Raw genomic sequence first — 11,501 nt, forward strand, 5'->3', positions numbered from 1 at the left:
CCTCAGCGCCCCGAGCCCATGCCCACCGGGGTCGCCCCCCACCACGCCCACGCCGGCACTGGCCTGAAAGATGCTCCCCTGGGACTTCCCCAGCCCCCAGGCCCTGCCCCCAGGCCCCAGTAGCCCCCACTCCATGGCTGGGCCCTGTCCCTGAGGAGACTGTCCTGAGGGAGGGGGGTCCCCACAGCTGGCCTATGCTCCCTTCCGGGCTGCCCCATCCTGGGCTCCCGCCCATCACCCTGAGCCCCTCGGCACCAGGACCCTCCTGCAGCCCTGTGACCCCACGGCCCCCATGGCCTGGCCTGCGATCCGCCATTGCCTGGTGTCCCCAGGAAGGGTCTGGACCCTATGGGCCCCTCTGAACCCTGCTGGAGCTCCAAAGGAGGATCCCCCTTGAGCCCAGGATGGCTGCCGTGGGCACCCACAGGGCTCGCCCTAGCCCGCCCGGCACAGAACCTTCCTGGGCCTTCAAGTCCCAGGCCTGGCGCTCCAGCTCCACGAGCCCCCAACCTTCCTACAGTGGCCCCAGGACTTAGCCAGCGGTGAGGGGCACAGGGCAGCTGGCCCCGACAGGAGGGTCCCACAGAAGACTTGCTGAGCCCACACTGGCCAGGCCCCAGTCAGCCCTGTGTGGCCGCCGATGGTTCTATTCCCTGTGGGCTTGGGGGTTTGCGAGGAGAGCTCTGGCAGCCCAGGGCCTCTGAGGCGTCCACCCTACCCACCCCCTCAGCCACCTCCCACCCAGAGAGCTAAAGTATACAGGCCTCTCCCAATGGCTGGCTCAAGTCCCCTGTGCCCCCCAAGTCGAGACCTGAGGATTGGGGGTCCCTCCCCCAGGCCCACCCCCTGCATGGCCTGCCCCCAACTCCACAGGGTCACGGCCAAGTCGCCGGTTCCTCCTCCTGCGCTGCACTGCAGCCATGGGGGACCGAGGGGCCAGCAGAGTCAGCCTTGGCCCCGCGGCCACCCTGCGCTCCACGGGAATGGCAGCTCCATTCCCTGGGATTCGGCAGCCCAGGCACCACTGGAATGCACCGTCGGCTGTGGTCTCTGGCCAGCACAGCAGGTGGGGCACAGCCAGGGTGCCAGGGAGAGGAGAAGGCGGGACAGAGGGAACTGGGGCCCACAGAGGCCAAAGAGGCCCCAGGTCTCAGAGCCAGTGAGGAGCCACCCCAAGCCAGGGGCAGCCCCCACCAACATGGTCCTGCCGCTGGGGCCTGGAGCGGGGGTTCCCAGGTGAGAGGCTGGGCACACACCTGGCATTGTGATGGGGCCCCCAGTCTCCTCCCAGCAGGTCTGCTGGACCCTCTAGGGGACCAAGGGCAGCAGCAGCCTGCTCTGCAGCCCACCGAGGCTGGGGAGGGGTGAAGCAGGAGGGGCCCGGGAGGGGTGAAGCTTCCATGGCTGGTCAAGCACCCAGGACTTGGTAAGTCCACACCTGCTCTTAGGGGTCAGGGCCACATTGCCTGGCGGCTTCCAAGGCCACTACACGGCCACATCACTTCGGGGTCCTCCCGACGCTGCCCTCTGCTCTTGCCACCCAGATGTCCCTGGGGCCTCTGTGCCCCCGGCCTCTGCCCCCGGATCCGCCCCACATGCCTGGTGCTGTGTCGTGCCACGATCCCAGGTCAGGACCACGTCCCCTGGTGACACTGGAACTGTCCAGCTCCCCTCCCTGTGGTGGGTGGGGTTACACCCCCAGGCTCAGGGGCCCCAAGATGTCAGCAGAGGTCACCTGAGCCCGAGGGGACAACGGAGCCTTTGTCGTCCCTGGGCCCTGATTGGATGTGTCACCGCCAGAACCCATGAGGAGGGTGCACGTTGGCAGTGGCCTGCCCCGTCCTGACCGAGCCCCACCCCCCGCAACCCAAGGTCCCCCAAAGGCCTAAGCTGAGGATCCAGATGCTGCTCAGGAGTCCTTGATGCCCCAAAGAGCCCGAAAGTCAATGAATAAACAAGGTTTCCAGAGAACCCAGGAGCAACGGCCACATCCCCACCACCCAGTCCATAAGTGCTCATCTTTGAAGCCACAACGGCATGGACCCCCAGGGAGGGGGGACTGTGGGTGCCTGAGTATCTGGCAGTACAAGGTGCTCCCCAATACTCAAGTGAAGTGACCAGCCAGGGGCCACAGGAAAGGCCTCAGAACCCCTCCCGGACATGAGGAGTTCAGGCAGGGCTGGGGGGCTTCCCGGAGACGACGCCAAGCTGGAGCCTGGGATCCAAGGTAGAGGCTCCTGACAGCTGACGCCCCCCACATCCCCCCTCCCCCTCTCTCTTCCACGGGTGAGTCCTGGGTCCTGCTGCCAGGTAGGGGACTCAAGGGGAAGGCATGGGGGAGTCAGCTGCCCCCATTCAGTGCCCCCAGGCACAGCCACACACCCTCCATCCCCACAGCCTCCATCGTGGGGCCTGGCCAGCACAGACCCTCACCAGCAGCCAGAGCCTGGGGTCAGCTGAGGGCCAGTGGGCCTGCGTGTGTTTCAGCTGAAGAGACCTCGGACCCTGGAGGACTTGAGGCCGGTGTGTCCATGGGCCCCTGCGCCCCTGCCCCCTCCAGCCCCTCTCCCCTGGGTGTGTCTTTAAGGCCGGGACCAGGACAACCGAATTACCAACTCCGGAAAGACCCCCAATTCCTCGAGTTTCCGGGAAGATGAGATGTGTGGGAGGCGGGGCCTGCTTCCTCCCCCGCCAGGCGCCTCCCATGAGGGTCACTGGCCAAGAGGAGCGAGTCCTCTCTTGTGCTGTCCTCAGAGCTTCCCCAGCATCGGAGGGGACAGCGGTGACGACCCAGGTCCTGGTCAGACCACAGACCCCAGCAGCTGGGGCAGCCGGGGGCCACCTGTCCCTCAAGGACCCCCCACCTGTCCTGGGGCTGGGAAAGGCTGTGTCCAGCTCTGTCCGGGTGGGAAGGGGCCCCCGCCACAGGTGTCCCTGTCAGCTGCGGGGTTCGGCCGAGTCCCGCTCTCAGTGGAGGGTGGGGAGGGGGCTGCTGCGGGGGAGGCTCCGCGGCGGCCGGAAGCGCTTCTGGGAACAGAGATGGCCTCAGGCCCTTTTCTCAAAAGTCCGACGCCAGCGGGAGGCCGGGGCGGCTGCGGTTTTCCGGGCGGAGGGAGGCCGCGCTGTGCCAGCGGGTCGGGCTTCCAGGTGGAGCAGGGGCCCTCCCCTCCCCGGGGAGCCGAGATCACCGCGCCCCGAGTGGGAGGGGGCTGCTGGGGGGGACGCTCCGCGGCGCACCCGGCCCCTTCTCCGCACCCGGCGCCGCCCGGCCCTCCGCGCCCCGGGACCCCCTCCTCGGCCTCCCCCCGAGACCCCCGGAGGCGCACCCGCCCCCACGCGCGAGTCCCCCCCGCCTTCCCCGGGCTCCGCGACGCGCGCTGGGGGCCCCCCAGGCCCGGAGGTTCGCGCTCCAGGTGAAGCTCGTGGGCGGGCCCGGGAGGAGCCGGAGACCCCGGAGACCCCGCCCCGAGCCCGCCCCGCAGCCCGCGGAATCCCCCGCCCGCCGCTGTGCGTCAGCCCCGCCGCCCCCGCGCTGACGTTTCCGCGCCGAGGCCCACGCGAAGCCGCCCACGAGGAGTTTCCGCGCTGAGTCAGCCCCGCGGGACCCGCACTGCGCGGGCCGCCGGTGTTTTCTGGGGAAGGTGCGGGACAGCCCCGGTGTGGGGGACGCGTGAGGGGAGCCGGGGCCGGGCGGGGGGAACCCGGGCTGCAGGCAGGAGTGCGCGGGGCAGGGCCCGACCGCTCAGCCGCCCCGGGGCTCGCACGGGAGGAGCGCACCGAGCCCAGTGCCCAGTACCCAGCCCCGAGCCAGTTTCCAGTACCCAGCCCCGAGCCCAGTACCCAGCCCCGAGCCCAGTACCCAGCCCCGAGCCCAGTACCCAGCCCCGAGCCCAGTACGCTACAGCGCCGAAAGGCCAGGTCCTGCTTCCAGGGCTGGGCACCTTCCCCGGTGTCCCTGTGCCCCCCTTGGGCTCTCCACACTCTGGGTCCCATGTGGGGTGGGTGCTGATGCCGCCTCTGCCCCATCCAGCTATTGTGAGCTGGGCCCGCCGCCCACTGGGAGTTGAGCTGGGGGCCAGGTGTGCGGTGCCTCCTGGATGCTGCTGAGGGGCCTGCACCGGCCTGCCCGCCACTCCCCGGTAGCAGAGCGAGCTGGTATCAGATCTCACCTGGAGCAGGAGGCTGGGCAGGCCAAGGGTGGGGTGGTGAGGAGAGAGGGCTGGCCTGGAGACAGGGTCCCCACCACTGGAAAGTGCTGGATGTGAGTCCTGGACTCTGGGCACCCAGGGGCCGGCAGGCTGTGTGGCCAGAAACCAGAGATCCAGGGGCGCCAGAGAAGAGCCCCCTGACTGGGGAAGCCGCTGAGCCTGTATCCCTGAGGATCACTGGGCCTAGGACTGGAATGGCCCCTCCTCGGGCCCCACCCCCACCCAGCCAGGAGTTCCCGGAATGGGCCCTGGCTGCCCTCCCCTTTGCCCCCTGTGGAGGGGACCACGGCCAGGCATGGGCACGATGCCCCAAAGCCCAGCCCCGGCGCCCCGTCCGCCCCCAGCACCCAGCATGCGTCCACTCAGGTCACTGGACAAGTGTTTATTGAAGGCCCCAAGCAGCCGGGTCCCGTCCTGGGCACTGCACACCCACGGGCACAGCCTCCCGTCCTAAGACCCCACCCCAGCAGTGCTGTAAGGGAGGAAGGGGGCCATGGCTGTGTCTCTCTCTCACTCCTGCAGGGCCCAGCTGTGGCCGCCGACCTGCATGGTCCAGGGCGCTGCTCACTGCCACCTTCCTGCACCCACTTCTGCTGCCAGGGGAGCCGGGCCCGGCCCAGAGCAGAATTCGGAGCCCGGGGAGCTCCTAGGGAGGGGCTGGCTGCAGTCGGTGGCCCAAGAGGATGGCCAGGCTCACACCCACAGGTCTCCCAGCCGCCCTTTCTCCTCTGCCAGCCGCTCGCCCCGCTCCTCCTCAGGGAACTGGCAGCTGCTGGCGTCTTCGGTCGACGGCGGCACCTCCAGCAGTAGCTGGGTCTCTGCAGAGGGGCCACGGTCAGCGGGCAGCCAGGCCCCCACCTCCCCCCACCAGGCTGTGACTGACCTCGGGGCCCCGTGGGCTGACTCCTCAGCTGCCAGATGTGCAGTCCAAGCTGGGCCGAGGTCAGGAGGAGGACGCAGGCGGCCACGGCCAGGAGGACGATGGTCAGCCACCCAGGCGGCTCTGCCGGCGGGGACCCTGGGACGCACACGGCGTTGTGGGTCTTGTTTCCAGGGAACACGGTGAGAAACCCAAACTGGGTGCAGCTGGAATACACGGACACAGCCCCCAGTCAGCCCCCGGCTGCTGTCCTTGGCGCTGTCTGGGGCTCGCCACAGTGCAAGGGACAGGAGAGGACCCTTCCTTAGAGTGAGCCTGGACCACCCAGCCACCGGCAGGGCCTACCCAGGACTCACTCTGTCCAAGGTTTGCAGTGGCCGTCGTGGCCCCTGGAGAAGGTCCCCAAGGCACAGTCGACACACCTGAAGCCAAAACTGAATTTCCCTGGTGCGGGGTCGGGGGATTGGGGAGGGAAGGAGGGAGGGAAGCTGCTGGAGTTGCTGGGATGGATGAGGATGGAGTCAGGCCAGTGCAGGGGTCCATCTGGGGTCTGGCTGCTGAGTCGAATGCCCCCCCACATCATCCATTCAACAGAGTCCTTGATGGCCCAGGACTGGGGCCCTGGATGTCAGTGCCCGCGTCTGCCCATCCCAGATGGGGCATCTGGGGTGGGACCTGGGGAGGGCACCTGGGGGAGGAGCGCAGAGTGCACTGGGCCTGCCCATTGGGGGCTGAGGGCGGGCAGAGGCCAGGCAGGACTCAGTAGAACAGAGGGTCCCAGAAAGAGTGAGGCTGGGTCCCAGCTGACCCCAGACCCTGCCCTGTCCAACCTCACACAACCTCCCCAGTTCTACCTCCTCACAGCCCCCATGTGCCCAGCCTGGCCCCTCCCATCAGGTAAACAAGCGGCCAAGAGGACCTGAGCTGCTTGTTCCAGGAGGAGGTGTAGCCCCAGGGCCCAGACAGGACTCGGGGGGCACAGGGCAGGCTCGGGGCCCAGACAGGACTCGGGGGGCACAGGGCAGGCTCGGGGCCCAGACAGGACTCGGGGGGCACAGGGCAGGCTCGCTCGGTATTCGCTGAGGACAGACAGGATGGGTGTCCCAGGCTTGAGAGCCAGACAGCTCCCCCCCCACACACAGGGGTCTCACAGTCCTCGTGCTGGATGGAAAAGCCCAGGCCGAGAAAGGGGGGACGGGACACTCCTGGAGTTGCATGGCCCGTGGTGCCCGAGCATGGCCTGGGCTGCCCGGCCTCTCAGGACCCAGGACCCCACACACCACACATGCCGGACACCTGCGCCCACGAGCTCTGCCTCGGGCCCTAGTGGACCCCCTGGCCTGTGTGGACGCTCACAGACATCTCCAGGACTTACCCTGGGGCTGCACCCCCTGGCCTGAGGGGCAAGGGTGGTGCTGGCAGGTCGTGCAGCAAGGGTTTCCGCAGTGGAATTCAGGCTGGACACACACGCAGTCCCACTCGGAGCAGCACTCCTCGCCTGGGCAGGAGACAAGCCAGGCCCCCAGCAGCTGGGCTGAGGCCCCTACTCGGCCCTCCAGGGGAGCGGGGTTGTCCGTTCCCCACCCACAGTCGGCTCCAGGGAGCCGAGGGCTCCTGGCCGGGAGTCCGGACGCTGGGTTTGTCCAGGTGTCTCTCTCTCCTGGGACCGTGTGGACTGGGGCTGCTCCGCCTTTGTGCCCCACAGCTGCCTCTGCCCAGGCGCTGACTGCACATGCCACCAGGGGCTGCCCCTGTGGGACCCAGGGATGGCCCCCAACAGTGCAAAGCCCCCTGGAGGCCCGTGGACACCTCAGAGGCTGCCTGCCTGGTCTCCAGGCGCCGCTGTCCCCACCAGCCACACTGGGCCTCCGGACAGAGCCTCCCTTTCCAACCCTGGAGGAAGAAGCTCTGAGGTGACTTCCTGCCAGATTCCTCTCCAGGCCGGCCGTGTCAGTTGAACCCTTACCCCCAGGTGCAGGTCAGAGGCAGGCAGCAGGCCAGACGGCGGTGCAGGGGGAGCTGGGTGATGGCCGAGGGTTCAGGACCCACCCAGCAGGACCTGGAACAGCCCTCCTCCACCTTGGGACCCCAGACCCCCCTTGAGGGTGCTCCCACCCGGCTCGCCCCTGCTCCTCGCCGCGGGGACCACTGGCTGGAGCTGGCACGCCTCCACGTCTCTCTGGGATCCTGCCTCCCTCCGAAAGGCTCTGGCCGCTGGCGGCCCTGTGCCCACCCTCCTTAGACCTCAGCGGCGCCGGTCTGAGCACGGGAAGGGGGCGCCCGCCCATCCCGGCTCCCGCGCCGCGCCTTGGCCGGTCCGTGGTAAGTAAACACGGTTTACTTACCCTGGTAATCGCGGCAGCAACGCGTCGGGTGAACGCGGCAGCAGCGTGCGTCCTTTCCCGTCCCGAGCAGGAGGCGCCCAGGGCCGCACCCGGGACCCCCGGTGGGGCGCTGACCCAGGCTGGCCGCACACAGCAGCGCCAGGCAGCACAGGGTCCCGCACGCACACATCGCCCCGTGCCGTGCCACGCTTGGGTTTCAGGAGGCCACGGCAAGTTGGACTCGCCCCGTCCCCGTCCCCGTCCTCACCGCCCTGCCCGGAGGTGACTGGGACTGTTCCTGACCCGAGAGTTCCGCCCGGCGAGATGCGTGTGAGGAGGGGGTGTGGACGCTGCAGACACAGCCCGATCGCAGCAAGTCGCCGGCAGGGGCGGGGAAACCGGGCTGGCGGGGATCAAAAAGGTTTTCTGTGCAAAGTCTGCGGCCACGGTGGGCCCCAGTGCGGGGAGCGGGGGCGGCGTTCCACAGCTTGTCTGTGGGGGCTACCGGGAGAGTGGGACTCAGCCACACCCTCTCCATCCCACCGCCTCTGGGTGGTGTCTGTGAGACCCCGAGAGGTCTCCGCAAACCCTGGCCACCCCCAGAGAGCCTCAGCCATGGAGCCCAGCGCTGGGGAACCCCACAGAATGGGGACGGGGCCGCTCAGCTTAGCGCGCCCCACCTGGCCAGCTCTGTGTGTGAAACTCACCATGGGCTGCAGGCCTGTGGGCTCCCTCCCCTCCCCCTTGCTTATAGCTCCCCAGGACCCCCTCAGCTGCCAACCCAGGAAGCTCCCCAGGGCTTGGGAGGGGGCACCAGGAGGAGCTGGTGGGGAGACGAGAGGGTGCGTGGTGCCTCCTCGGGTCACTGTCAGCCGCCCCCAAGGGTACCCAAGGCCCAGGGCAGAGCGACCTGCCGGGTCTGCCATGTCTCAGGCAGGTTCCCATTCAGATCTCTCTGGAGCCGTCTTCATCCATTGCACCAGACAGATCCGGGTCCTGCAGGGCGTTGAGGGGGAGCCCCTCGCAGAGCTCTTGGGAGGCTGTCCTATGTCTCTCTGAGCCTCAGTTTCCCCTGTGGGCACTGCAGGGTTCTGGGACCCTGCCTCCACCAGGAAGCCTCCCTGGATTGCCCAGCCCTGCTTCGGTGCCGTGCAGCACAGTGGAGAACCCAGGAATGCTGGAGGCGGGGGCTCGGGAACTTGAGCGTAGCTGTGCCCACAGCTAGATGTGGTTAGACACCTCTTTGAGACCTGCAGCCACCACCTCACCCCATAAGGCGGTTCCTCCTTTCCCAGGGTAAATGACGGGAATTAGCTGTTTGTGACACCCCGGAGTTCTCAGATCCAAGATGGAGGAGCCTGCCTCGGAGAGGCCGTCTTCAGACACTGCAGAAAAGGAAGGGGTCTCCGCGGCTCCAGGCTGCCCGGACACTCAGACGGAGGGGGTGGGGCCATCTGGGCCTGGGGGCCTTTGAGGGGCCTGGAGATCTTCATTCCGCCCCTAGCCTGGGAGGGGCTCTGGGCCCCTGGATAGAAAGAGGTGCCGTCAGACCCGGACGCCAGGCGAAGGTGCTCAGGGAGGAGACCCCGGGCAGGCTGGGCTGCGCCCCTGCCCGTTTCAAAACCCTGGGAGTTCTGCACCAGCTTGGGCTCACCCCAATCCTGGCGAGTGCCGGTAGATGGCAGCCCGAGAAGACACAATGCGTCCCCTGTAAATAACGCTCATCAGTCCCAAAAAATTAAATAAATGTTCATCAACCACACGGTGCGAGTCCTGCTTCCAGAGGCAGGGACAGAGTTAGGAGGGCAAGCAGTTTATGGGCCAAGTGGGAGGCGGCCAGCGGGCAGAGGACCCCCCGCCCCGTGGCGCAGCCCGAGCAGCTCCCCACACAGAGTCCCCGGAGGGGCTGCCGGGGGTGTGACGTCCGCCTCCCGTCCCTCTCGCTGCGGAAGGCCCCTCACTGGCTCCCCATGACTTCTGTCCTTGGGCTGCGAGGCTGGAGGTGATTTTGTTCATCTTATTTTCTGGTATTTTGTGAGCACCTCGCCAATGACACAAACGACGGGGCATTCACGCAGGAGAGCAGCCCACAGGGTGGCCGGGCGAGGGCGGCTGCCGGGCGAGGGGCAGCCCTTGCGTGCATCCAGAAGGGCAACTGTGGGGCCCGGGGGGGGGTGCAGATGGGCACCGGGCCAGAGCTCAGGCGGAGCCTGGGGCACAGATGGCGCAGGAGTTGCCAACAGAGGTGGTGTCAGGTGAGGGGGTCGGGGGGTGAGCACAGAGACCAAGAGCAGGTGGCCTCTTGTCCATCTGGGGGTGCAGCAGGGGGTCCTGGCTGGGGAATAAGTCCCACAGGGCCTGGGGGGTGCTGTGCCCAGAGGAGAGGAAACAGGAAGCGATGGGTGTGGGTGCCAGGTTTGGGGAAGAGGCCCTTTTCCCACAGCCTTCGACCTGCCAGCCCCATGGGATCTGGCCGGCCGCTCCAGTCCTGGCCACCGGACCCCTTCCCCCACCCACCCGCCATCCTGCCTGCAGGCCTGGCCTCGCCTGCCCCACGGGGCGGGGGCCTGGGGGCTCTCAGAGGCACGGCCCCAACCCCGTACAGGGCCTGCAGGTTGAACCCTGTGCAGGAACCCGGGGAACTCGGTGAAGGTGCTGGGTGGGGGACAGGATGGCCTCTGACTTCCCTCCGCAGCAGGCGGAGGCTTGTGGTTGGCAGAGAGTGGGTGGAAGACGGAGGTTTGAGGAGAGAGAGAAACGGGGGAGAAAACCAGCCGCAGACGCAGGAGGGGTCTGGGGCAGCCCAAGGCCAGAGATGGGCGTCTTCCTTACAGCCCGCTGTGGTCCCGGCACCTTGGGCTGCTGTGAGTGGTGCGTGGCGCTCCCATTGTGCGCCCCCGAGGCGGTTCCCCACTTCCACAACATCGGCGGAGAGGGGAGCCGTCCGCCAGGCACAGGGGCCTGGACAGCCGTGGGCAGTGCGTGCTGATGGAGGACGCAGAGGCTGGCCCGGGGACGCTCTGTGCAGCAGTAGGTGCAGCTGCAGGGCTGGACCACACCAGCCACGGCGGCCGGAGCGTCCAGGCTGTGCCAGGCCCTCAGCAAAACCTTCCATGAGGCTTCATGTGTTTCTTCTTAATTAATTTTTTAAATTTCATTTTATTATTTGTTCAGTCACATCTCACTACAGCCTCGACCTCTTGGGCTCAAGTGATCCTCCCAGCTTGGCCTCCCAAGTAGCCGGGACCACAGGCATGGTCCACCTGGCTGATTTCTTCTGTTTTTCATAGAGAAAGGGTCTTGCCATGTTACCCAGGCAGGTGTCAGACTCTTGAGCCTCTTGCCTCAGCCTCCCAAAGTGCTGGGATTCTAGGCCTGAGCCACCGTGCCCGGGCTCAGCCGTGTTTCTCATTCATGAGTGCAGTGAGGGCCGGGCGTGGTGGCTCACACCTGGAATCCCAGCACTCTAGGGGGCTGAGGCAGGTGTATCACCTGAGGTCAGGAGTTCAAGACCAGCTTAGCCAACATGGTGAAACCCTGTCTCTAATAAAATACAAACATCAGCCGGCGTGGTGGCGGCGCCTGTAGTCCCAGCTACTCAGGAGGCTGAGGCAGGAGAATGGCGTGAACTCGGGAGGCGGAGCTTGCAGTGAGCTGGGATTGCGCCACTGCACTCCAGCCTGGAGACAGAGTGAGACTCTGGCAAAAAAAAATGTGGAGTGAGACCGCTTAGCCCTTGGGAGGATTTCACTCACTTCTGCCCCTGACCGCCGTTCCGCACAACGGAGGCAAACAGGCACCTCCACCTCCCGAGGGACACAGACGTCGCTCGGACACCCGGGGTGTCTTCTGTGTGGGAGGCCTGCAGGGCTGCTCCTGCCTTGTTCCCGAGCTGTGGCCTCAGGGGAGCAGCCTCTGTGCTGCTTGAAGGACACCCCACTCCCAGACACCGGCTCAGAGGACACCCCACTCCCAGACACCGGCTCGGAGGACACCCCACTCCCATGTGCTGCTCGGAGGACACCCCACTCCCAGACACCGGCTCAGAGGACACCCCACTCCCAGACACCGGCTCGGAGGACACCCCAC

General features: G+C 67.1%; 1 protein-coding gene across 1 annotated transcript; it reads right to left on the reverse strand.

Annotated features, from left to right (window-relative positions):
- Positions 1 to 4,575: 4,575 nt before the first annotated feature.
- Positions 4,576 to 7,617, reverse strand: TNFRSF18 (TNF receptor superfamily member 18). The gene is made up of 5 exons (XM_050786790.1): positions 7,434 to 7,617; positions 6,464 to 6,586; positions 5,445 to 5,532; positions 5,092 to 5,294; positions 4,576 to 5,026 (listed from the first exon to the last, which is right to left on the reverse strand). The coding sequence occupies exons 1-5, from the start codon at positions 7,600 to 7,602 to the stop codon at positions 4,902 to 4,904; spliced, it is 708 nt and encodes a 235-aa protein (XP_050642747.1). The 5' UTR covers positions 7,603 to 7,617; the 3' UTR covers positions 4,576 to 4,901.
- Positions 7,618 to 11,501: the final 3,884 nt, after the last annotated feature.

The sequence above is a fragment of the Macaca thibetana genome, chromosome 1, assembly GCF_024542745.1.
Source record: "Macaca thibetana thibetana isolate TM-01 chromosome 1, ASM2454274v1, whole genome shotgun sequence".
NCBI lineage: Eukaryota > Metazoa > Chordata > Mammalia > Primates > Cercopithecidae > Macaca > Macaca thibetana.